The 27,809-nt window shown below is 41.9% G+C and overlaps 1 protein-coding gene across 1 annotated transcript; it reads left to right on the top strand.

Annotated features, from left to right (window-relative positions):
* The first annotated feature begins 7,744 nt into the window (after positions 1-7,744).
* LOC139406530 (armadillo repeat containing 10) lies at positions 7,745-18,428 on the top strand. The gene is made up of 6 exons (XM_071149213.1): positions 7,745-8,238; positions 8,715-8,860; positions 9,136-9,270; positions 15,159-15,335; positions 15,457-15,528; positions 15,857-18,428. The coding sequence occupies exons 1-6, from the start codon at positions 7,971-7,973 to the stop codon at positions 16,106-16,108; spliced, it is 1,050 nt and encodes a 349-aa protein (XP_071005314.1). The 5' UTR covers positions 7,745-7,970; the 3' UTR covers positions 16,109-18,428.
* The last annotated feature ends 9,381 nt before the right edge of the window (positions 18,429-27,809 follow it).

Genomic DNA, 27,809 nt, shown 5'->3' with positions numbered 1-27,809 from the left:
AGACTTTACCGTGAAATGCTTACTTACAAGCCCTTAAAAATCTGAGGTTTGTAGTTTAATTTAAGTGATTGCCTATCCAATATGCTGTGTCTATGGGGCCAGATTGCACTTCCCAAGGCTTCCAGCAGATGTCAACAGTCTTTAGAAAGTGTTTGAGGCTTCTATTGTGGAAGGGGCTCAAATAAGAGCTGTTTCAACAAGTGGACTAGGCTGAGTTCCTTCTTTTTCCTCTGTAATGACTACGCTATTGTCCGGTCGGAATATTATTGAAGATTTATTATAAAAAGACCCTAAGGGTTGATTGTAAACATCGTTTGACATGTTTCTACAAACTGTAATGGAACTCTTTTGACTTTTCGTCTGGATTTTGCACTCGCGCATTGTGCCTTTGGAATAGTAAACTAAACCAAACTGAGGTATTTGGACATAAATATGGACGTAATCGAACAAAACAAACATTTCTTGTGGGAGTCCTGGGAGTGCATTCCGACGAAGATCAGCAAAGGTAAGTGAAGATTTATAATGCTATTTCTGACTTTTGTTGACTCCACAACTTGGCGGGTAACTGTATGGCTTGCATTTGTGGCTGAACGCTGTTCTCAGATGATTGAATATTATGCTTTTGCCGTAAAGCTTTTTTGAAATCTGACACAGCGGTTGCATTAAGAACAAGTTTATCTTTAATTCTATGTAAAACATGTGTCTTTCATCAAAGTTTATGATGAGTATTTCTGTTATTTGTTGTGGCTCTCTGCAATTTCTCCAGATGTTTTGTAGGCATTTCTGAACATGGCGCCAATGTAAACTGAGGTTTTTGGATATAAATCTGAACTTGATCGAACAAAATGTCACGTCCTGACCATAGTTCCTTTGTTTTGTCTTTGTTTTAGTTGGTCAGGGCGTGAGTTGGGTGGGCAGTCTATGTGTGTTTTTCTATGTTGGGGTTTTTGTTTCCGTGTGAGTGTTTGTTGCCACACGGTACTGTTTCGGTTTCGTTCATGTTCACGTTTATTGTTTTGTATTTCATAATGTTCAGTTTATGTCTGAAAATAAACGTTATGGACACTTACCACGCTGCGCATTGGTCCTCCGATCCTTCTCGCTACTCCTCCTCAGAAGAGGAGGAAGAATGCTGTTACACAAAACATACATGTATTGTATAACATTGAGTCCTGGGAGTGTCATCTGATGATGATCATCAAAGGTTAGTGATTAATTTGATCTATATTTCTGCTTTTTGTGACACCTCTCTTTGGTTGGAAAATGGCTGAATGCGTTCTGTGACTAGTTGCTGACCTAATATAATGATATGTTCTGCTTTCGCCGAAAAGCCTTTTTGAAATCGGACATTGTAGTTGGATTAACGAGAAGTGTATCTTTAAAATGGTGTAAAATACTTGTATGGTTAAGGAATTTTAATTATGAGATTTCTGTTGTTTTGAATTTGGTGCCCTGCACTTTAACTGGCTGTTGGCGAGGTGGGGCGCTAGCGTCTCAAACGATCCCAGAGACGTTAACCAACAGTGCAGTTCAAGAAGAGTTACGGAAATATTTACCAAGTAGACAAAAATAAAAAGTAATAATAAAAAGTAACACAATAAGAATAACGAGGCTATAGACAGGGGGCACCGGTACCGAGTCAGTGTGCGGGGGACAGGTTAGTTGAGGTCATTTGTACATGTAGGTGGGGGTGAAGTGACTATTCATAGATAAACAGCGAGTAGCAGTAGTGTACAAAAAGGGATGTGGGGGGGGTCAATGTAAATTGTCCGGTGGCGATTTTATTAATTGTTCAGCAGTCTTATGGCTTGAGGATAGAAGCCGCGGAGGAGCCTTTTGGTCCTAGACTTGGCGCTCCGCTACCGCTTGCCGTGCGGTAGCAGAGAAAACAGTCTATAACTTGGGTGACTGGAGTCTCTGACAATTTTATGGGCCTTTCTCTGACACCACCTATTGTATAGGTCCTGGATGGCAGGAAGCTTGGCCCCTGTGATTTACTGGGCCGTTCGCACTACCCTCTGTAGTGCCTTACGCTCAGATGCCGAACAGTTGCCATACCAGGCAGTGATGCAACCGGTCAGGATGCTCTCGATGGTGCATCTTAGTCAACTGAGAGGGAAAAGGTTTTGTCGTGCCCTCTTCACGACTGTCTTGGTGTGTTTGGACCATGATAGTTCGTTGGTGATGTGGACACGAAGGAACTTGAAACTCTCGACCCGCTCCATTACAGCCCCGTCGATGTTAATGGGGGCCTGTTCGGACGGCCTTTTCCTGTAGTCCACGATCAGCTCCTTAGTCTTCCTCACATTGAGGGAGAGGTTGTTGTCCTGGCAACACACTGCCAGTTCTCTGACCACCTCCCTATAGGCCGTCTCATCGTTGTCGGTGATCAGGCCTACCACTGTTGTGTCGTCTGCAAACTTAATGATGGTGTTGGAGTCGTGTTTGGCCACGCAGTCGTGGATGAACAGGGAATACAGGAGGGGACTAAGTACACACCCCTGAGGGTCCCCAGTGCTAAGGATCAGCGTGGCAGACGTGTTGTTGCCTACTCTTACCACCTGGGGGTGGCCCGTCAGGAAGTCCAGGAACCAGTTGCAGAGGGAGGTGTTTAGTCCCAGAGTCCTTAGCTTAGTGATGAGCTTCATGGGCACTATGGTAGTAGAGATGTAGTCAATGAACAGCATTCTCACGTAGGTGTTCCTTTTGTCCACAAGGGCAGTGTGGAGTGCGATTGAGATTTGCGTCATCTGTGGATCTGTTGGGGCGGTATGCAAATTGGAGTAGGTCTAGGGTGTCCGGGAGGATGCTGTTGATGTGAGCCATGGTCAGCCTTTCAATGCACTTCATGGCTACTGACGTGAGTACCACAGGGCGGTAATCATTTAGGCAGGTTACCTTTGCTTCCTTGGGCACAGGGACTATGGTGGTCTGCTTGAAACGTGTAGGTATTACAGACTCGATCAGGGAGAGGTTGAAAATTTCAGTGAAAACCCTTGGTCAGCGCATGCTTAGAGTACACATCCTGGTAATCTGTCTGGCCCAGCGGCTTTGTGAATGTTGACCTGTTTAAAGATTTTGTTTACTTCGGCTACTGAGAGCATTATCACACAGTCATCCAGAACAGCTGGTGCTCTCGTGCATGCTTCAGTGTTACTTGCCTCGAAGCGAGCATAAAAGTCTAGTAGGCTCGCGTCACTTTCCCTTTGTAATCCATAATAGTTTTCAAGCCCTGCCACATCCGACGAGCATCAGAGCCGGTGTAGTAGGATTCAATCTTAATCCTGTATTGACGCTTTGCTTGTTTGATGATTCATCTAACAGCATAGCGGGATTTCTTATAAGAGTCCGGATTAGTCTCCCGCTTCTTGAAAGCGACAGCTCTAGCCTTTAGTTCGATGAAGATGTTGCCTGTAATCCATGGCTTCTGGTTGGGATATGTATTTACAGTCACTGTGGGGACGACGTCGTTGATACACTTATTGATGAAGCCGATGACTGAGGTGGTGTACTCCTCAATGCCAATGGATGAATCCCGGAACATATTCCAGGCTGTGCTAGCAAAACAGTCCCGTAGTGTAGCATCCGCGTCATCTGACCACTACCGTATTGAGTGAGTCACTAGTACTTCCTGCTTTAGTTTTTGCTTGTAAGCAGTAATCAGGAAGATAGAATTATGGTCACATTTGCCAAATGGAGGGCGGGGGAGAGCTTTGTTTGCATCTCTGTGTGTGGAGTAAAGGTGGTCTAGGATTTTTTTTCTCTGTTTGCAAATTTGGTAAAAATTATTTCAGTTTGCCTGCATTAAAGTCTCCGGCCACTAGGAGCGCTTCTGGGTGAGCATTTTCTTTTTTGCTTATGGCTTTATAGAGTTGGTTGAGAGCGGTCTTAGTGCCAGCTTCATTCTGTGGTCGTAAATAGAATGCTATGAATAACATAGATGACAACTCTCTTGGTAGATAGTTTGGTCTATTGATTATCATAAGGTACTCTACCTCAGGCGAACAATATCTTGAGACTTCTTTAATATTAGACATCGCGCCCCAGCTGTTATTGACAAATAGACACACAACCCCACCCATCGTCTTACCAGAGGTAGCATCTCTGTTCTGCCGGTGCATGGAAAATTCCGCTAGCTCTATATTGTCCGTATCGTTGTTCAGCCACGTCTCGGTGAAACATAAGATGTTACAGTTTTTGATGTCCCGTTGGTAGGATAATCTTAATTGTAGGTCATCAATTTTATTTTTCAATGATTGCACGTTAGCAAGAAGAACGGATGGCAGTGGGAGTTAACTCGCTCGCCTATGGATTCTCAGAAGGCTGCCTGATCTGTGGCCCCTTTTCCTGCGTATTTTCTTCACGCCAACGGTGTAGATCTATCCGTATTTGTTTTTTTTAAACTGCATTGTTGGTTAGGGGCTCGTAAATAAGCATTTCACCTGTTGTATTCGGCACATGTGACTAATACAATTTGATTTATACACGTGCCACGTTCAACCAGTTAGCAAGTCTTAAATGTCCAAGTTCCGACTAACACGTGAATGTGGCATATGTACAAGGTATGAGAGCAATCCATGCTTTCATTTCATTTTCCTGGCAGTGGCTGGCACTGTTTCCAAATGCTAAGCTTTTAGCATTTGTGGCACAAATCCCATTCAAGACATGGGTCTGATATTAGCATTTTTCAGGCATCATTTTCAAAGCATAGATAGGTAGCTCAATATATGGTAGTTGTGTGGTAAGAAACGGAAGAAAAAAACACCGCTCACTCAAGACTGTCTAACTCTAACTTATAGCAGAGCACTTTTGACACACCCACTACTTTCCACACGCCCACTACATTATTTTCAACACACCTACTTGTCCATACTCCGGTCGCCATATTGGGAGGCAGCTACCCCCTTTTCAAGAGATTTCCTCTTCAATTTTCCCTGAATTAATTTAGTTAGCCAACATGTAATCTTGGTTACTAGGTAAAGGTAAACCGTACAGGGAAGTCTCCAAACACAGTGAGGCATGGCTTAATGTGACCATGCCCCAAAAACGGTACAGCCATAGGTAATATAGCTAGCTAGAAGTGCAAAATTATCTAAATATTTGTCAACACATGAAGTTTGCAAGCAGGCCTCATTCTGTACTCAAGTTAAGCCATGCCTCGTTGTGTATATAAGAGAACAGAATGGGACCCGCTTGCAAACTTCCTGTGTTGACAAATAATTTGCACTGGCTATATTACTTACTTTGAATAAAAAATATATCAAAACATTTTCCTTAAAGTATCATTTTTTTGTAAGTACTAATGTTACTGTCCCCACTACAACAACAAAAATACATGTAATTTTGTCCTTTAAATGAAATACTGTAAAATGCCATTAATTCCTGTGGAGGACTGCTTTTCTGAAGACTGTCAATTTGACCAACCCGTGGCTTCAAAGCCTCTCATTGGTGAAGACTCAGTGCATTGAAGCCAATTAACCTTTACGGGATCAGTGTCCCTACACCGGGACGGTTGTTGCTAACGTACGGTAATGTGACTAGAATGACGTTGTAAGTAACAGCCAACCTTCCAGGACATAGACATGTCTGGTATGGGCAGAAAGCTTACATTCTTGTTAATGTAACTGCAGTATCCAATTTACAGTAGCTATTACAGTGAAAAAAAATGCCATGCTAATGTTTAAGGAGAGTGCACAACAACAAAACGCTTAATTTTTAATTTTTTTTTACATTTCACCTTTATTTAACCAGGTAGGCTAGTTGAGAACAAGTTCTCATTTACAACTGCGACCTGGCCAAGATAAAGCAAAGCAGTGCGACACAAAGAACAACACAGAGTTACACATGGTATAAACAAGCGTACAGTCAATAACACAATAGAAAAAAAAGTCTATATACAGTGTGTGTGCAAATGGCGTGAGGAGGTAGGCAATAAATAGGCCATAGTAGAGAAGTAATTACAATTTAGCAGATTAACACTGGAGTGATAAATGAGCAGATGATGATGTGCAAGTGGAGATACTGGTGTGCATAAGAGCAGAAAAGTAAATAAAAACCTATATGGGATGAGGTAGGTAGATTGGGTGGGCTATTTACAGATGTACAGCTGCAGCGATCAGTTAGCTGCTCAGATAGCTGATGTTTAAAGTTAGTGAGGGAAATATAAGTCTCCAGCTTCAGCGATTTTTGCAATTAGATCCAGCCACTGGCAGCAGAGAACTGGAAGGAAAGGCGGCCAAAGGAGGTGTTGGATGACCAATGTGATATACCTGCAGGAGCGCGTGCTACGGGTGGATGTTGTTATCGTGACCAGTGAGCTGAGATAAGGCGGAGCTTTACCTAGTGTAACAGTATAGACTTTAAGTCTGTCCCATCGCCCCGACCTGGGCGCGAACCAGGGACGCTCTGCACACAGACAACAGTCACCCTCGAAGCATTGTTACCCATCGCTCCACAAAAGCTGTGGCCCTTGCAGAGCAAGGGGAACCATTACTTCAAGGTCTCAGAGCAAGTAACATCACTGACTGAAACACCACTAGCGCGCACCACCGCTAACTAGCTAGCCATTTCACATCGGCTACACTAGCATAGACTTATAGATGACCTGGAGCCAGTGGGTCTGGCGACGAATATGTAGCGAGGGCCAGCCGACAAGAGCATACAGGTCGCAGTGGTGGGTGGTATAAGGGGCTTTGGTAACAAAACGGATGGCACTGTGATAGACTGCATCCAGTTTGCTGAGTAGAGTATTTGGAAGCTATTTTGTAGATGACATCACCGAAGTCGAGGATCGGTAGGATAGTCAGTTTCACTAGGGTAAGTTTGGCGGCGTGAGTCAAGGAGGCTTTGTTGTGAAATAGAAAGCCGATTCTAGATTTGATTTTGGATTGGAGATGTTTAACATGAGTCTGGAAGGAGAGTTTACAGTCTAGCCAGACACCTATGTATTTGTAGTTGTCCACATATTCTAAGTCAGAACCGTCCAGAGTAGTGATGCTAGTCAGGCGGGTGCGGGCAGCGAACGGTTAAAAAGCATGCATTTGGTTTTTAATAGCGTTTAAGAGCAATTGGAGGCCGCAGAAGGAGTGTTGTATGGCATTGAAGCTCGTTTGGAGGTTAGTTAACACAGTGTCCAAAGAAGGGCCAGATGTATACAGAATGGTGTCGTCTGCGTAGAGGTGGATCAGGTAATCCAAGAGCGACATCATTGATATATAATATATATTATCACGGCATCTGGTTTGATACATTCACCTCTGAAGATAAATAGCGTACTTATTTTCAGTAATCGTGAGGGTCCCAGAGATAAAAATGTAGCATAGTTTGATAAAAATCGATTTTTATATTCAAATGTAAGAACTGGGTTCTACAGTTTGAACCCCTTATCTGATTGTATTTTATTTATTTTACCTTTATTTAACTAGGCAAGTCAGTTAAGAACAAATACTTATTTACAATGACGGCCTAGGAACAGTGGGTTAACTGCGTTGTTCAGGGGCAGAACAACAGATTTTTAGCTTGTCAGCTCCGGGATTCAACGTTCTAACCACTAGGCTACCTGCCTCCCCAATTATACCTGAAAATGTACAATTGTTTGTGTAAAACTAAGTGAAATACGACTCAGACTCATCCTCTGGCTTATAAACAGAAGTCCAAACTCTCGTGGTAAAGTGAGCTTAACAGTCAATTTTAGATACTCCACTCCTTTCGACACACCCACTCCCTCATACTCCGGATCGCCAACAACACATACTTGAAACTCATGAACAAGGAACTCCCGTGAAAGCAGCTGGGCGGCCATTGGGGGAAAAGTGTACGGACAAGCTAAATTGTCATCTTCAACCTAGCTCGTAGCGTGTGTGCAAAATGAGTTAAATTCGTCATAATCTTTAGTTTGGCTAGATGATTCACTTTAAAGATCTGTATTTAGTATTTGAATATCTGTTCATGCGTTTCACTGAATTTCCAGCATGGGCGATGGCAGTGTCATACCCAAGTTCGGTAGTATGAAGGCTTTGCTTGGGATAGTCGCCGGGGCTGGAGCCTCCTACGGGATTTATAAACTTCTCAGTGTAACTAGCTTCAAGGAAAATAAAAAAAGTGCCTACAGCGAATGTCATGGCCCCAAGAATAACTCACCCGGTGGTTTAGTTCTGCAGCCAGGGAGCTTGTTAGCTAAGGTGTCCGGGTTGGATGTGGTTCGTGGAGGCGAAAGTCAGGCCGTGGATGTTGCATCAAGTAAGAACATTAGCTAGCGAGGTAACGTTGGCTAGCTAGTCAATAAACTAGCCAGCCAACTGAGACTGTCATTTTGTCAAGGTTGCGTTACCAAGTCTTTAGTTAGCTAAGCTAGCTAGTCGGTTTGTTTAAATCATTAATGATCGTGTAGATTATAGAACGTCTTATGTATACTTAGCTAGGTAACTAGTAAATTCGTGCGGTGCCGTGGTTGAGCATAAATCATTATTCTTAACCTCGATTGGCATGTTTTGTCCGCTAGCTAGCTAACATGCAGCTTACATATGTGTTGAAAAGGTTGCTGCTAGTCAGCTAGGTGACTAGCTAGCATTGTTGACCGCATGATCTTGTTTTGCTGTTGACAAACAGCGAACTTGCCAGCTAGCTTGAGTAACTAGTGATTCATGGGAAGAGTACTGTATGTCCTATTGTCTACAAGCATTTGGCCAGTTTAAGACATTGCTTCTCTTCCTCAGGTGACATCATCTCTAGATCACCTGGAAGCCTGGAGCCACAACACCTGAAGATGCTCCTGTCACTTCTTCAGGGCAGCCCCAACCCCTCTGACAGAGCCCAGATCCTCATCACTTTAGGAAATACTGCTGCCTTCACTGTAAACCAGGTGAGACAGGCTTCTCTAAAGCTTGTCTGTTGCCTCAATTCAAACTACTGTGAAAAGGTTTCAAATTATAATTTTCCAATTCACATGTTTGGCTTTCTAGCATTGTCATTACTCTTTATTGGCAGATCTGTATTTTCTTGTTATATTCAATTGGTGTAATATTTCTGAAATGTACCATATGTTAAGGGATTCAAATACCCATGTTTAATCATTGAGCCCTGTCTGAGTATTGCACATACAAGCCAACTTAATTTTCTACCCCCTCTCCCTCCCAGGATCTCATCCGTGAGTTTGGGGGCCTTCACGTCATAGCTGGCTTCCTGTCAGATCCTGTGCCAGAAGTCAGAGTGCAGACTCTAAATGCCTTGAATAACCTGAGCATGAACCTTAGGAATCAAGAGCAACTGAAGGTAAAACTCACCAGATTTATTTTAGTCTTTTACTTGATTCCAAAGTAAAACATCACCCCTCTAGGCACTTATAGTACATCTGAAAGGATGGATGCGTATCAGCAATATGGGTGATTCTTGTACACCTATATTTTTCAACCTAGGTGTACACGGGCTCTGAGTAAAAAATAAAAGATCAGCGTAGACCCCTGATTTGCAGGATGTGCAAATCAGGAGGGCTATGATTTCCTACTATGCCAATTTCTCTACGTGAAATGGGACATAACTTTAAAACTATCCCACTCTGGAACTTTGATATACCTGTAGAGTATATTAGGTTCAACAATGTATATATTTTTTAAATGGCCAATTCAAAAATTTTATATTTTCAATATTCATGTTTGTTTTTCATATTCATGTGAGAAATACTACTCGTATTACAGAGCAAATGGTAAAGCTTCATATGACACTGTTTTTTCATTATGGAGTCTTGAAAGGGGGCCTGGTTAATGCCAAAATGTCACAAACGTTGGAACTTTAATTCATTATTTCTCAATTATGCTTTAAGATACAAGTGTCAATGTATATGTAAACAATCCTTCTCCAAAATATCCTTCTATGTATTACATTTCATGAAGAACAAAAAAAATCATGGTCTGGTTTTGTTCTAGTTTCGTGCGGTAAATAAGGTAAAAATTCACAGAGCCTACCAAATGGCTAGCAGTTATCATATTGCAGATTCTAATCAAATCATTTTGGTTCTTCAGGAAGTTAATTCATTTAAAATTGAGTATCCGAAGATGGTTAGAATTAAAGGTCCCGAAAAGTCATTCTGATTCCAGTGTGAAATAGCCTTTTGAGTGTCTAAAACATCACCCATAATATTTGTTTTGGATAGAAATGCAAAAAAAGTGAGAAATCACTCATGGCTAACTACCAAAAAGTTTTAAAAGACAGGCTGAGTTGGCTGGGCGCTTATATTCATGAGCTTGCCTTGACTGAAAGCTCTTTGAAATGCAGCTGTCAAGCAACTTCAAATAACATTTGATTTGTCACATGCACCGAATAGAACAGGTAGACCTTACAGTGAAATGCCTACTTACAAGCCCTTAACCAACAATGCTTTAAGAAGTTAAGAGAAAGTGTTAAGTAAAAAATATAAATAAATGTAACGTACTCAAACAGCCGCAGTAAAATAACAATAGCAAGGCTATATGCAGGGGGTACTGGTACAGAGTCAATGTTCGGAGGCATCGGTTAGTTCGAGGTAATTGAGGTAATATGTACATGTAGGTAGAGTTATTAAGGTGACTGTGCATAGATTTTATTTATTTTTTAAACAGAGTAGCGCTAGTGTAAAAGGGGAGGTGGGGGGCATTTGATTAGCAGTTCAGGAGTCTTGTGGCTTGGATGTATTTGTATTTATTATGGATCCCCATCCTGGGGTCCAGCAAAATTAAGGCAGTTTATACAATTTTAAAACATTACAATACATTCGCAGATTTCCCAACACACTGTGTGCCCGCAGGCTCCTACTCCACCACTACCATATCTACAGTACTAAATCCATGTGTATGTATAGTGCGTATGTTATCCTGTGTGTGTGTGTATGCATGTGTCTGTGCCAATGTTTGTGTTGCTTCAGTCCCCGCTCTGTTCCATAAGGTGTTTCAACTGTTTTTTTGTTTTTTTAAAATCTAATTTTACTGCTTGCGTCAGATACTTGATGTGTAATAGAGTTCCATGTAGTCATGGCTCTATGTAGTACTGTGTGCCTCCCATAGTCTGTTCTGGGGGACTGTGAAGAGACCTCTGGTGGCATGTCTTAAGGGGTATGCATGTGGTCTGAGCTGTCGGACATGGGTGCACCAAACTGACGGACAGCTCGGTGCATTCAACATGTCAATACCTCTCATAAATAAAAGTAGTGTTGAAGTCAATCTCTCCTCCACTTTCAGCCAGGAGAGATTGACATGCTATTAATATTTGCTCTCTGTGTACATCCAAGGGCCAGCCGTGCTGCCCTGTTCTGAGCCAATTGCAATTTTCCTAAGTCCTTTTTTGTGGCACCTGACTACACGACTGAACAGTAGTCAAGGTGCGACAAAACTATGGCCTGTAGGACCTGCCTTGTTGATTGTGTTGTTAAGAAGGCAGAGCATCGCTTTATTATAGACAGACTTCTCCCCATCTTAGCTACTACCGCATCAATATGTTTTGACCATGACAGTTTACAATCTACTTCCTGCTTTAGTTTTTGCTTGTAAGCAGGAATTAGGAGGATATAATTATGGCCAGATTTGCCAAATGGAGGGAGAGAGCTTTGCACGCGTCTCTTTGTGTGGCGTGAAGGTGGTCTATAGCCCCCCCCCCCCCCCCCCCCGGTTGCACATTTAAGATGCTGGTACAAATGAGGTTAAACGGATTTGAGTCTCCCTGCATTAAAGTCCCCGGCTACTAGGAGCGCTGGCCTCTGGATGAGCGGTTTCCTGTTTGCTTATAGCCGTATACAGCTCATTGAGTGCTGTCTTAGTGCCAGCAGTGGTTTGTGGTGGTAAATGGACAGTTACAAAAAATACAGATAAACTCTTGGTAAATAGAGGTCGACCGATTTATGATTTTCAACGTCGATACCGATTATTATTTATTTATAATAATGACAATTACAACAATACTGAATTAACACTTATTTTAACTTAATAGATTTTTATTGATACATTTATATTAAGCCTCAAATAAATAATGAAACATGTTCAATTTGGTTTAAATAATGCAAAAACAAAGTGTTGGAGAAGAAAGTAAAAGTGCAATATGTGCCATGTAAGAAAGCTAATGTTTAAGTTCCTTGCTCAGAACATATGAAAGTTGGTGGTTCCTTTTAACATGATACTTCAATATTCCAAGGTAAGAGAATTTAGGTTGTAGTTAATATAGTATTTATAGGACTATTTCTCTCTATACCATTTGTATTTCATATACCTTCGACTATTGGATGTTCTTATAGGCCCTTTAGTATTGCCAGTGTAACAGTATAGCTTCCGTCCCTCCCCTCGTCTCTACCTGGGCTCGAACCAGGAACACATCGACAACAGCCAGCCTCGAAGCAGCATTACACATCGCTCCACAAAAGCTGCACCCCGCTAACTAGCTAGCCATTTCACATCGGTTACACCAGCCTAATCTCGGGAGTTGATCGGCTTGAAGCCATAAACAGCCCAATGAAGAGCTGCTGGCAAAACGCACGAAAGTGCTGTTTGAATGAATGCTTACGAGCCTGCTGCTGCCTACCATCACTCAGTCAGACTGCTCTATCAAATCATACTTGGTTATAACATGATTACACACAGAAATACGAGCCGTAGGTCATTAATATGGTCGAATCCGGAAACTATCATTTCGAAAACAAAAAGTTTATTATTTCAGTGAAATACGGAACCGTTCTGTATTTTATCTAACGGGTGGCATCCCTAAGTCTAAATATTCCCGTTACATTGTACAACCTTCAATGTTATGTCATAATTATGTACAATTCTGGCAAATTAGTTCACAATGAGCCAGGCTGCCCAAACTGTTGCATATACCCTGACTCTGCATGCAATGAACGCAAGAGAAGTGACACAATTTCACCTGGTTAATATTGCCTGCTAACCTGGATTTCTTTTAGCTAAATATGCAGGTTTAAAAATATATGCTTCTGTGTATTGATTTTAAGAAAGACATTGGTGTTTATGGTTAGGTACAGTCGTGCAACGATTGTGCTTTTTTCGCAAATGCGCTTTTCTTAAATCATCCCCCTGCGTTGCATCGATTTATATGCAACTCCGGACACACTAGATAAACTAGTAATATCATCAACCATGTGTAGTTAACTAGTGATTATGATTGATTGATTGATTAGTTTTTTATAAGATAAATGTAATGCTAGCTAGCAACTTACCTTGGCTTCTACTGCATTCGTGTAACAGGCAGGCTCCTTGTGGAGTGCAATGAGAGGCAGGTGTTTAGAGCGTTGGACTAGTTAACTGTAAGGTTGCAAGATTGAATCCCGGAGCTGACAAGATAAAAATCTGTTGTTCTGCCACCTGAACAAGGCAGTTAACCCACCGTTCCTAGGCCGTCATTGAAAATAAGAATGTGTTCTTTACTGACTTGCCTAGTTAAATAAAGTCTGTGTCCAAAGATTCCGATTTCCGATTGTTATGGAAACTTGAAATCGGCCATTCCGATTACTCATTCAAACTAGTGTGGTCTACAGCTTATGATGAGATACTCTGCCTCAGGCGAGCAAAACCTTGAGACTTCCTTAGATTTCGTGCACCAGCGGTTGTTTACAAATATACGTAGAACGCCACCCCTTGTCTTACCCGAGGCCATTGTTCTATCATGCCGAAGAAGCTTACAACCTGCCAGCTGTATGTTATTCATGTCGTCGTTCAGCCGCGACTCGGGGAAAAATAAGATATTACAGTTAATGTCCCGTTAGTAGGATATACTTGATCGTAGTTAGTCTATTTTATTATAGATTGATTGTACATTGGCTAATAGGACCGATGGTGAAGGTAGATTACCCTCACGGAGACAGATCCTTACAAGGCACCCAGACCTTTGTCCACATTACCTCCGTCTCTTTCTCCTGTAAATGACGGGGATTAGGGCTTTGTCGGGCGTCTGAAGTAAATCCTTCCCTTCCGTCTCGTTGAAGAAATATTATTCCTCCAGTACGGAGTGAGTAATAGCTGTCCTGTTATCTAGAAGCTCTTTTTGGTCATAAGACACGGTGGCAGAAACATTATGTACAAAATAACTTACAAATAACGCAAAAAAAACATACACAACAGCACAATTGGTTACGGGATCGTAAAACGGCAGCCATCTCCTTTGGCACCATTCTTATGGATGCAGTGTTGCAGTGAAATCATCTCAAGCAAATTTGGTGATATACAAAGCAACTCAAACAACATTCAAATTGCATCAGTGATGTCAAATGTTTTATACTTCTCCCATTTGCCATGTCTCTTGTGACGCAGCACTGATGGATGTGTTGACTTGAACAACCCCCCCTCCTCCCTTTGTTCCATGCTAGCTGAAGACCTAGCTAGCCAGTAACTAGCTAACACCAGACACAGGTGAAGACCTAGCTAGCCAGTAACTAGCTAACACCAGACACAGGTGAAGACCTAGCTAGCCAGTAACTAGCTAACACCAGACACAGGTGAAGACCTAGCTAGCCAGTAACTAGCTAACACCAGACACAGGTGAAGACCTAGCTAGCCAGTAACTAGCTAACACCAGACACAGGTGAAGACCTAGCTAGCCAGTAACTAGCTAACACCAGACACAGGTGAAAGGGGAAACATATAAGTAACTTTGCCATAGATGAATATGGTAAACTTTCAGTTATATTTGCTGATACCCTACATTGGAATGATTTTGAAACCTGTGCCCTGTAGTCAAATTTTGGCACCAGTAGAGTAGCTATATAAACCACACTCTACTGCAAAAATGCATTCTCTGATGTTGCTTACAATGCAGTACTTATTTAAAGTAGGTAAGAGAATATCATGTTACCATTGGTGTGTTAAAATGAGAGAGTTAGGGTGATGTCACCCTATCTCTCCTCTGGAATCAAAGTGTTTGACATGGGGGAGGGGACCAGTAACTTTATGATCACACTTTATCAATGTAGAAGCAACAGTCATTTTTCATACTTTGGTCATCATACTTTGGTCAGCATTCTCATGAAAAACGTGATTTTGACTGTTTGTGGCCTTTTAAGACCTTCCATCCTTAAGCGTTTCTATACTCAATACTCCATTCAATACCTAACCTTCTCTTCAAAGAGGAGAGGGTTTTTAACTACATCAATTTCTTCAGTTTAACAATCAACGTTTCTGTCCTCTGTCTGTCAGGTGTACGTGGCCCAGGTGCTGGAACTAATCGAGATGTCTCCGGTGAACTCTGACCTCCAGATGGCTGCCCTCCGGCTGCTGACCAACCTGTCCGTCACAGATGACCACCACCAGCTACTCAGGGGGTCCATCACCCTCCTCCTTTCTCTGCTCGTTGTTAGCAATCAAGTGTTACAGGTACAGTAGGAGCCATTTATGGACTGTTGTATAGCTTGTGTATATTGGAACTCAACCCAAATGTAATTCAGTGTAAATCCCAGTTATGATTGAATAATGTATTCCTACTTTTTCTTTACAGATCCAAGTTTTAAAAGTGCTTGTGAATTTATCCTCCAATCCTGATATGATGGATGACATAGTGCAAGCTCAGGTAAGACTGACATACAAATACATTTACAGACAAAACAGACACACATGGTCATCAACTCTGATAGGGCCTCGTATTACAATGATCGTTCAAGCTTAAATGTAGGCTAAATTAACAATCTAGTCACAAATCAGATCTGTTCTCTTTGAACTGCTCAGTTCAGCACCTGGGTCTTTGGGTGTGTACATATCATACCTAGTCTCATGATCCAGACTCTGTCTTCCTTTAGTATTCCCCTGATGTGCCAGCCTCCATGGTCCTGCTGTGTCATTATTGTTTAGAGCTCTAAACTTGACTTGAGCTGTGTTGTTGCTCTCTGCGTCCTTCCCAGGCTCCAGCCGCTGTGGTGCTGCTGTTTGACGTGCGGACCAGCTCGGCGGTTCTCCTGCGGCTGCTGATGTTTGCAGGGAACTTGAAGGCCTGGAGGCCTTCTGCCCAGGTGGCGGAGGCTCTGAGGAGGAGACAGGATGGCCTGTACCGGGTCCTGCTGGATGAGTCCTCCCAGCTCCAAAGCAAACTGATCCAGCTGCTCTCTCACCCCGACGGCGAGGTCCGAGCCCAGGTGGCCCGTGTCCTCTTGTAGACTCCCATACCGAACCTCAAATCCCGACACAACCTCTCTTACCTATATTATTAATTTAACCTCCAACTCCAACTTGATTTTTCCCAACCTTGACTCCTTTAACCTCCAGCTCCTCCAATCTTCCTAATCCCCAGTTCTCCTTAATCATGCCACCAAACATACATCCTACTTTCAAACCTCCACCCTCTTACCTCCACACCCCAACCAGACTTAATCAATCTGCCCAGGCCTGCCCGTGCCTTCAAACACCACCCTGCCCTTCACCCCTTCTGCCAATTTCCACCCAATCTGTGTCCTACTTCTCCACTCCAAACCTCAACCAAACCATCATAAACGTTCACTTCAGTAAGGTCCCCTACAGCCATTGGAAATCTATCCAATTATCTACCGATCAGTGATCATAAAGGAAGGAAGGAGGTGAGGTGGAGAGGAAGCCATTTAATAGTATTGAGACTCGGGCCACCTCTCCCTCCCCTCCCACTCCTCCTTCACTTAGGCTGTAATTTTAGGCTGTATTTAAAGAGGCAGCGCTCCACTTCCACTGTGTCTTTCTCTCTCCTGAGAACATGTTGTCCACTTTCTCCTGTTCTAGGCGAAGCCCCTTAACTGAAACCCACTGCCAAAACCTTTCAAGCAAGGAGAATGTGTCAGTAATATGCCCTCCAACACCTCACCCAACTAACTGCCCCTGCGTGGTGTGCTGTGCATATATGTAATGGAGTTGGTTTGGTGAACCACACTTGCATGATGCGTAAACTTGCCTGAGAGCTGAAGACTTGCAATTGCTCCCCAACCTAATACCTAGGCTTTAACAGAGTGGGCTAACACATCTTGTGGAGGAGACAATCTGGAGAGGCTGGCCAATCGTTACGGTACTTTGAAGTTACTTGATGCACACAATTTGAATGCCTTGTTGACACCAGTACAGGGATACACAGCTCCAGTCTTCGACTGTCAAGTCTTGCCCTCTTAAACTATCAATCAGTACCTGATTTACACCTGGGAATCAAAGGTCAAGTTAGGTATATCTGAAATGTGTGCACTAGCAGCTTAACGCTTTCAAGCGGAACGAGTACTCCCTGCAGACTGCTTAAATAAATTATAGGCTGAAACATTCCGTGACTTGAATTGTTTGTTTAAAGCACTGAGATAAGAAAGATGACAACCAGCTCATCTCAGGCTTCCTATAAAATCATACAGCTGTTGAATGAGACTGAGCCAGGTCAGACCTGAGAGGACTGGAGTTATGGACCCCTGGTGCTGGTGTGTCACACACCGTAGACCGTTTACAGAGGAGCGAGGGAGACTACTGTCACTGATCTCTTGTTTGTATGACTCAATAAATGTCAATGGGGTTTTCCCTGATCCAACAGCATTCACATCATCCAAATGGGATTTTTTTAGCATTGATCTCATAAGACATGAGCTGAGGCTGATTTGAAGTATAGGCTGCATTGTACTAGGTTTCTCCAACTCCCAGCACATAGTTCAGGTAACCGTGATTGAAGACCATGACTGGTTCAGTGTTTCCCCTACCCATAGTTTCCCCCCTCCCCCCTGTATAGTTGTCCCTGTCTCAACAATTTAGGTGCCAAAAGGCCTGGATGTGGCTTTGGGGGCCTTTGCGCCCCACCTGGAAAGTAATCTAGGGGGAAGACTGGATAAATATATATTTTTTTTTTTAGATAGGTGTGTCAGTGCTGGTCTGGAACAAAAGCCTGCACACCCAGAATTTCTCTGGGACTGGAGTTAGACCTCTCTGGTCTGTACAAATGCTGCAAAATTCTGATGTCGAGAGACTCCGTGTCAGACCCAAAACTATCTCTTCTCCCAGGCTTTTGTGTTTAAGAGCAGAGACGGGAAGATGGATGTGTGTTTTTAATCAGTACCAACGGTAGCATCCCCTTGTGTAAAGCTTATCTGCTACAGTTATTCAGGAAATATTTATTTTGGATTATTCAACTGTTTCTTGTTTCAACCCAGTTTTGGCCTTCTTAATGTATAGATTTGTTTTGTTTGTTTTACATTTGTGAGTAAATATGTTTTATTTTAAAGGTGACTGCCTCCATCTCTCCATGCCTCATTGTTTGAGCTTGTTATAAATGAAAAGTTGAGGTTCCTTTATTTCCAGTAAAATACGATGTGCAATCTATGCCCTCTAGTGTTGAAGCTGGTAAGTGGTTCAAAGCCAGCATATTATTATGGCACTGTCTGGGTTTCTCTGACCAAGAGGAAGGGGAAAGGTTTGTGAATGCTCCCCCCCACATAGCAAAATATTATTCATGTTTTCATTCTAATACAACTCTTTCCACAAACCAAACGCAGTGAGATCACACATATTGATTGTATTGTCAAAGTCAGACCATGTAGGAGCATAACAGTTGATTTAAGCAGAAAGACATTTGTCAAGCGCAGTGAAGGCTCCTCAGAGGAGGAAGGGGAGGACCATCCTCAGTGAATTTCTTACAAATAGTGAAACATTAAATTGATCATTTTTAGATAAAATTATACTAAATATATTCACGTCACCAAATAACTGCTTAAAACACTTGTCAAGGAAGGTCTACAGTAGCCTCAACAGCTCTGTAGGGTAGCACCATTGTGTAAACGGAAGACAGTTAGTTTACGTCCTCTGGTCACATTGACTTCAATACAAAATCTTAGAGGCTCAATTATGACAACTTCCAGAGGACACCCTCCAACCTATCAGAGCTCTTGCAGCATGAACTTGTTGGATGCATTTGCAGTTTGTTTTGTCTGTTTCCGAGTAAGGATATCTTCCCTTGACTCGACAGCTTGGGTAATGGGATGGCTGGTTGAGTGGTGCAGTGGTCTAAGGCACTTCATCTCAGTGCTAGAGGCGTCGTCATAGACACCCTGGTTCGAATCCAGGCTGTATCACAACCGGACATCATTTGGAGTCCCATAGGGCGGTGCACAAATGGCCCAGCGTTGTCTGGGTTTGGCCCGGTGTAGGCCGTCACTGTAGATAAATATTTGTTCTTAACTGACTTGCCTAGTTAAAGGTTCAATTAAATCAACTTCTGAGGCACTCACATGGCCTTTAACGATATAAGGATGGTGAAGGATATGGCTTTGTGATACTTTGCTGGGCTGATGGATTTGGGCAGCTTGTTCATTATGGACATCAAAACTGCTGGAGTCAACTCTATTAGCTCCAAAAGAGGAGTCAACATAATTCATGTAATTTCCAAAGCCACAGGGTTTGTAAGCCACATCTTTTGCCCCTTGTTTAACAGGGACTTTGACATGTTGCTCTGAGACAATGTTTGGGACTGTTTTCCCTTTAGATGGGATGGTGGGTGGGCTGATCACATAGCTTCCACATAGCTTGGACACCGGGTCTGGAGGCCATGTCTTTGGGCTTCTGAATCTGACTGATTGGGACTTTGTTCTGCTGCTCAGAAGCTGAATGCCAGAGGGCTGGTAGTTAGCGTGCTTGGGAAATAAGATGTATTGGCTATGGGGGCTGAACTTTGGGAAACTCACTTAGCCACCAGTTCTGTAAGGACCACATTGTACAGAGGAAGAGCTAGAGGGGGAAGGTATTTGTACATTCGCTTTCCTTGACCGCTGGACATTAGGAACTCTCCCCCGATTGCTCAGTTTGGCCGGGCGGCCAGCTCTAGGAAGAGTCTTTGTGGTTCCGAACTTCTTTGGTGATGGAGGCCACTGTGTTCTTGGGGACCTTCAATGCTGAGAAGTTTTTTTGGTACCGTTCCCCAGATCTGTGTCTCGACACAATCCTGTCTCTGAGCTCTACGGACAATTCCTTCGACCTCATGGCTTGGTTTTTGCTCTGACATGCAATGTCAACTGTGGGACTTTATATAGACAGGTGTGTGTGTGTGCCTTTCCAAATCATGTCCAATCAATTGAACAGTGGTGGGGAATGTACCCAATTGTCATACTTGAGTAAAAGTAAAGATACCTTAATAGATCATGACTCAAGTGAAAGTCACCCAGTAAAATACTATTTGAGTAAAATTATTTGGGTTTAAATATACTTAAGTATCAAAAGTAAAAGTATACATTTCAAATTCCTTACATTAAGCAAACCAGATGGCACTATTTTATTGTGTATATATACAGTTGAAGTCAGAAGTTTACATACATTTAAACTCAGTTTTTCACAATTCCTGACATTTAATCCTAGTAAAAATTCCCTGTCTTAGGTCAGTTAGTATCGCCACTTTTATTTTAATTTATTTCAGCTTTTATTTATTTCATTACATTCCCAGTGGGCCAGAAGTTTACATACACTCAAATCAGTACTTGGTAGCATTGTCTTCAAATTGTTTAACTTGGGTCAAACGTTTCAGGTAGCCTTCCACAAGCTTCCCACAATAAGTTGGGTGAATTTTGGCTAATTCCTCCTGTCAGAACTGTTGCAACTGAGTCAGGTTTGTAGGCCTCTTTGCTCACACATGCTTTTTCAATTCGGCCCACAAATTTTCTATAGGATTGAGGTCAGGGCTTTGTGATGGCCACTCCAATACCTTGACTTTGTTGTCCTTAAGTCATTTTGCCACAACTTTGGAAGTATGCTTGTGGTCATTGTTCATTTGGAAGACCCATTTGCAACCAAGCTTTAAATTCCTGACTGATGTCTTGAAATGTTGCTTCAATATATCCACATAATTGTCCTGCCTCATGATGCCATCTATTTTGTGAAGTGCACCAGTCCCTCCTGCAGCAAAGCACCCGCACAACATGATGCTGCCACCCCCGTAATTCATGATTGGGATGGTGTTCTTCAGCTTGCAAGCCTCCCCCTTTTTTCCTCCAAACATAACGATAGTCATTATGGCCAAACAGTTCTATTTTTGTTTCAGACCAGAGGACATTTCTCCAAAAAGTACGATCTTTGTTCCCATGTGCAGTTGCAAACTGTAGTCTGACTTTTTTAATGGAGATTTTGGAGCAGTGGCTTCATCCTTGCTGAGCGGCCTATCAGGTTATGTCAATATTGGACTCGTTTTATGGTGGATATAGATACTTCTGTACCTGTTTCTTCCAGCATCTTCACAAGGTCCTTTGCTGCTGTTCTGGGATTGATTTGCACTTTGCGCACCAAAGTACATTCATCTCTAGGAGACAGAACGCGTTTCCTTCCTGAGTGGTATGATGGCTGCGTGGTCCCATGGTGTTTATACTTGCGTACTATTGTTTGTAAAGATGAACATGGTACCTTCAGATGAACCAGCCTTGTGGAGGTCTACAATATTTTTTCTGAGGTCTTGGCTGATTTCTTTTGATTTTCCCATGATGTCAAGCAAAGAGGCACCGAGTTTGAAGGTAGGCCTTGAAATACATCCACAGGTACACCTCCAATTGACTCAAATGATGTCAATTAGCCAATCAGAAGCTTGTAAAGCCATGATATAATTTTTGGGAATTTTCCAAGCTGTTTAAAGGCACAGTCAACTTAGTGTATTCAAACATCTGACCCACTGGAATTGTGATACAGTGAATTATAAGTGAAATTATCTGTCTATAAACAATTGTTGGAACAATTACTTGGGTAGTGCACAAAGTAGATGTCCTAACCGACTTGCCAAAACGATAGTTTGTTAACAAGAAATTTGTGGAGTGGTTGAAACACGAGTTATGACTCCAACCTAAGGTTATGTAAACTTCCCACTTCAACTGTATATACGAATAGCCAAGGGCACACAGCCAGGGGTACACTGTTTAGTGAGTCCGCCAGAATAGAGGTAGTAGGGATGACGAGGGACGTTCTCTTAAGTAAGTGTGTGAATTGGACCATTTTCCTGTCCTTCTAAACATTCAAAATGTAACGAGTACTTTTGGGTGTCAGGGAAAATGCATGGAGTAAAAAAGTACATTGTTTTCTTCAGGAATGAAGTGAAGTAAAAGTTGTCAAAAATATAAATAGTAAAGTACAGATAACCCCAAAAAACTACTTAAGCAGTACTTTAAAGTCATTTTACTTAAGTACTTTACACCAGTGCAATTGAATTTACGACAGTTGGACTTCAAGTGGTAGAAAAACCTCAAGGTTGATCAATGGAAACAGGATGCACCTGAGCTCAATTTCGTGTCTCATAGCAAAGAGTCTGAATACTTATGTAAATAAGCTATTTCTGTTTATTTAGAATACATTTGCGAAAAAAGAAAAAAAAACTGTTTTCTCTTTGTCATTATGGGGTAGTGTGTGTAGATTGAGGGAATAATGTTTTTTTTTTTTTAACATTTTAGAATTAGGCTGTGATGTAACAAAATATGGAAAAAGTTCAGGGGTCTGAATGCACTGTAACTGCGGCTTGGAACGCTGTTCATCCAATCAGCATCCAGGACCCAAACAAGTTGTATAATAGACCAATACAAATTAGAGTTCCAAACCTCTCTGCCAATAACAGTTAGTTTTCTGTTATTTCCTTCCCTACTCAGACCACTCCCAGACAGTCCTAGCAAAGTTCTTACTTGAGAAACACTCTTTGCTACTAAGATATTTTTGTTTTTAATTAAAATGATTTAAAAAAAAATACCATCACAGTAAGTTATTTAATTGTTACCGAGAAATGATTTGATGTAAAGATAATAACAGCTACATTGGACCTTTTAACCCTCATACTACCAACATATTTTACATGTATTACTAATGGGTCATTTTGACACCAATAAAAAACTATTGGAAAAAGCAACAATCATAGCAAACTATCAACCTAATTCTTATCAAAACATCATTAGATATGTAAATAATGTTATCTGAAATGTAAAAAAACAAAACAAACCCAAACAGACTATTTTAACAAAATGACAGTTAATTTGCATATTCTGTCAAACGAAAATATATATTTTTCCCTTAATGTGCATCTTTTTTTCAAAGTGCAATCCACATTTAGCTCTAAAGTTGATTTTAACAATTTGATTGTAGTATCATTTAGTTTTCATAATTTTGAAGTAAATATAAATGTTGTCATATTTATGTGGTAAAAGTGGCACTTATTAAAGGGGTGGAACACCAAAATGGGAAATATACTTTTATTGACAAAAAGTGATTTAATCCATTTATCCTTAGAGACAATGACCAAAAATATGGCTTGGTTTTCTTCATTTACTTACCCCACAGCCAGCATTAGCACCGCTGCTAGTGAAACAATGGGAGTAGTAGGGCTCTAGTAGGGTTCTAAAAGGATGGTCAATTCCTCAATGTCACTTCAAACCAAATGTCATAGTAACCCAAATACCATATCAAGTTGCACATATAGAATATTTGAGGATATTATAGGAATTCTGGTATTTGTATAATATTTCCTGTAGAATAATTGTTCAAGATCCCCACCCCCTCATTGGTCGTAACACACCTCCATTAAACCTTGTTATGAACAAGCACCACCACCTGAAGGAGGGGGATAGTAAATACTCCAACCTGCAGCTAATCACGCTCTTGCCTCGGGCGGAGGAGGATAGTATGAATAACTGCGTGGGGGCAGCTACTGAGGCTATACCTAAGAGTTCAGTGAGGAGGAGGAAAGCTGTCCCATGGTGGATGGAGGAGTACTGTCCGTCAGGCAAAGTGGTCATATTTCTGTCGGTCCTGTTACCATTGGAAGGGTGACACCTGTGGGGAAAAGTGTGGTAGATGATTTAAGAGGATGAGTGGCATTAGAAGAGAGTGGGATTATCCAGTGTTGACGACTGGGGATGGTATGGCAGTAACAGATGAGAAGGCAGAGATGATGGCCAAAGCGTCTGTCCAAGTGCATAGCTCGGCAAATTTGTCAGAGGGGGCAGAGAGAACAAGATGAGCACCCTGGAGCGCTGGATAGGAGGGAGGATTTAAATGATGCGTTGTCATACAGGGGCAAGAACTACAAATATGTAGTGGGTTGTTTCAGACCTCCCCAGTGTCTGCACTACAGGTGGAGATGGGGGGATATGCGATTGGAGATTAGGAGACAGCAGCTGGCAATTCATTATTGGGTCAACCTACAGGGACATGGGGTGTCTCATCCTGTGAAAGGGATTTTACAGGCATGCTGGGAACTTGAGTGAGGACAGAACACTTGGGTGTTTGGGTGTATGGGTAATACCCAGGCGAGAGAGATGGAACTGTATGGAAGGGAGTTTAGTCCAACGGCAGCTATTCCTGTAAACCCACCATGGCTCCTCCTTCCTCCAGTAGTTGATCTAGAAGTGTTGGAGAGACTACAGAAAGACAGGGAGGGTGATGATCCATCTGATTGGTTTAATAGACATCTGGATACTGTATATCAGATTGTTCAAAAGATCCAAGGACAGGATGTACTGGGTCAGAATTTGTAGTGCAGTAATGTGGGGTGACAGTCAGGAAACATATTACAGATAATCTGGCTGTCTATAGGGCGGAGCTGATGGTCATATTGTTGGCCTTGCAGTGGGTGGAGGACGTCAAGTCAGACAGAGTAGTTATTTGTCTCTGATTCATGTACAGTGTTGATGAGTCTGCAGTCCGTTAGCTCACCTAGCAGACAAGACCCACTTTATGATGGTCTTACAAACCTATGGCGGGATTAGACATGGGTATACAGAAGATTTACTTGGGTCCCAGCCCCCATGTGGGGGGTGAAGGGGAACGAGGTAGTTGATGTACTTGCTAAACAAGCACTTAGTACTGGGGATGTTGATTTTGTTTCAATGACCAAGGAAGAGGCAAAAAGCCTGATATGGAGAGTAATTGTGCAGAGATGGCAGCAGTGGAATAGAGATACTAAGGGCAGGCATTTATTTGAAGTACAGAGGAATGTCGGGGAGGACGACAGGAAGGGACAAGAGGGGAGGCTATTTTTTTGACAAGATTAAGGGTGGGACATAGTCGGTTGAATAAGACTTTACATGTGATGGGAAAGCATCCAGCAGGAAGGTGGGATTATTGCCAAGAAATGGAGACAGTGGAGCATGTATTGATACAGTGTGGGCAGTATGACAGAGAAAGAGAGGCTGAGATCTAGTATGAAGGAGGATGTTGAGTGGAACGTCGTTAGATACAGTCTCAAATATTTAATATTTTTTAAGAGAAACAGGGCTGGCAAGTAGGATTTAATTTATCCCTGTCTCTGGCCCACACTCCAGTACAGTAGGTGGCGGTAATGCACAGTTGGATGCCAACTGCCGATAAACCCCAACGAATAAGTAATCACTATCTTTCATTCAGACGGAACCTCAGAGCTGTTACTGACATTACACACAGGAGGTTGGTGGCATCTTAATTGGGAAGGACGGGCTTGTGGTTATGGCTGGTGCGCAATTGGAGGATGGTATCAAATACATCAAACACATTGTTTGATGCTATTCCATTCACTCTCCGTTCCAGCCATTATTATGAGCCGTCTTCCCCTCCGCAGCTTCCACTTCATTACCGTCATCTGTTCCACTGTCTGAAGCCTACAAAGATCAAATGATTTCCCTCTTGTTCTTTCAGACACTCCATTCCGGCAAATCCCATCCACCCACCTACAGACATTTTTGTCAAAATGTCGAAAACTTAATCCCACTGAGATTATGGGCTATTGTGTGTGTAGGCCAGTGACCAATTTTTTTTAGCTATTTTAAATTCTGGCTAACACAACAAAATGTGGAAAAGGTCAAGTGGTGTGAATACTTCTAAAGTCACTGTAAAAATGTATTGACAAATACAATGTTCCGGTCATAACGATCTCTGATAAGCCTTTGACCAGGGTTGAAGGTCTTTGACCTTAACATTGAATTTGTGCAGGTCTACACTCAACAAATTTTCAAAAAAATATAAAATAATAGACACGTATCTATATATCTACTTCTAATATAGCTATCAATATACAGTGGCGGCCAAATATATTGTCAGCCTTGCTCTTTTCTTAAATAATTCCCTATTTCTTCTAGAATAAGTGAAAAATAAATCAAATAAAAAGTTCAGTTTCTACACGTTTTAATTAGATTGTCAACATTGCAGAACCACTAGAAAATGCTTATTGTATCCATCAATGAGCTTGCTGTACCTTTCTACTGGCAATTTGCCCCACTCTTCAGCTGTAAACTGCTCCAATTCTTCAATGTTTGAGTGGTGCCTTCTACCAACTGCTTTATGAGTGCAATTAAGACCTCCATTCAGCTACTGGCCTTTTCCCATATTTTTGTAACAAATGTGTTGAATACCCCAAATTGTTTACATAGTCAACTTACACACAGCTCTGACACACACACACACTTACCCCACCAGACATTCCACCAGGGGTCTTTTCACAGTTCCCAAATCCATAACAAATTCAAGAATATAGAGCCATTATTGCATGGAACTCCATTCCATTCCTATTGCTCAAATGAACAGCGAACCCGGTTTAAAAAAATGGATAAAGAAACACCTCATGGCACCACGCCTCTCCCCTATTTGGTCAAGATAGTTTGTGTGTATGTATTGTTATGTAGGCTTTATTAATATAATTATGTCCTTGAGTTGTTCTTGTCTATTAATGTTCTGTACTATTTCATGTTTTGTGTGGACCCCTGGAAGAGTAGCTGCTGCTTTTGCAACAGCTAATGGGGATCCTAATAAAATACCAAATGCCTTTCACTGATGTAAATATCTGATGTTCATCTGGCCCAAGCCAGGATCAATTATACAGTGCCTTCAGAAAGTACTCACACCTAAATAAGTTCAGGAGTAAAAATGTGCTTAACAAGTCACATAATAAGTTGCATGGACTCACTCTCTGTGCAATAATAGTGGTTAACATGATTTTTGAATGACTATCTCATCTCTGTACCCCACACATACAATTATTTGTAAGATCGCTTAGTCGAGCAGGGAATTTCAAACACAGATTATGTTTGCAACAATGCACTAAAGTAATGCAGCTTAAAATGAGTAATGTTATGAGTATGCTTGTAAACGTTAAGGACTGGGGAGTTTTTCCAGGAAGAAAAATAAACGCAAGGGAGCTAAGCACATGCAAAATCCTAGCGTAAAACCTGGTTCAGTCTTGCTGTCCACCAGACACTGGGAGATGAACTCACCTTTCAGCAGAACAATAACTTACAACACAAGGCTAAATCTACACTGGAGTTGCTTACCAAGAAGACAGTGAATGTTTGAATGTTCCTGAGTGGCTGAGTTACAGTTTTGACTTAAATCTGCTTTAATATCTATGGCAAGACCTGAAAATGGTTGTCAAGCAATGATCAACAACCAATTTGATAGAGCCTAAAAGTTGTTTTAAAGAATAATTGGGCAGATGTTGCACAATCCAGATGTGGAAAGCTCTAAGAGACTTAACTAGAAAGACTCACAGCTGTAATCGCTATCAAAGATGAGTCTGAAATGTATTGACTCAGGGTTGATTTATGTATTTTTCATTCATTTTGTTCAAATGTTATAATTTTTTAATCAAATTTAATCCCAGTTTGTAACACAACCGCATGTGGAATAAGTAAAGGGGTGTGAATACTTTCTGAATGCACTGTAAATGGATCAGAATCAACATTTCATGTAGTGTACATATCAAATATAGGTGGTTATTGTTGTGCATCTCACTTGTCTCACAGTGCCAAACAGACACCACAACATGACTAAACGGATGGGTACAAGGCCTCTCACAGGCTGTCAAATGCAAGCATAGGCTGTCTTTGAGACTTCCTCTGGTGAAAGGTTTTGAGAAGTTCACGGACACTGAGAGCACGCACGCACACGCTTACACAC

The sequence above is a fragment of the Oncorhynchus clarkii genome, chromosome 1, assembly GCF_045791955.1.
Source record: "Oncorhynchus clarkii lewisi isolate Uvic-CL-2024 chromosome 1, UVic_Ocla_1.0, whole genome shotgun sequence".
Classification (NCBI taxonomy): Eukaryota; Metazoa; Chordata; class Actinopteri; order Salmoniformes; family Salmonidae; genus Oncorhynchus; species Oncorhynchus clarkii.
This window is presented reverse-complemented; position numbering and strand designations above follow the sequence as displayed.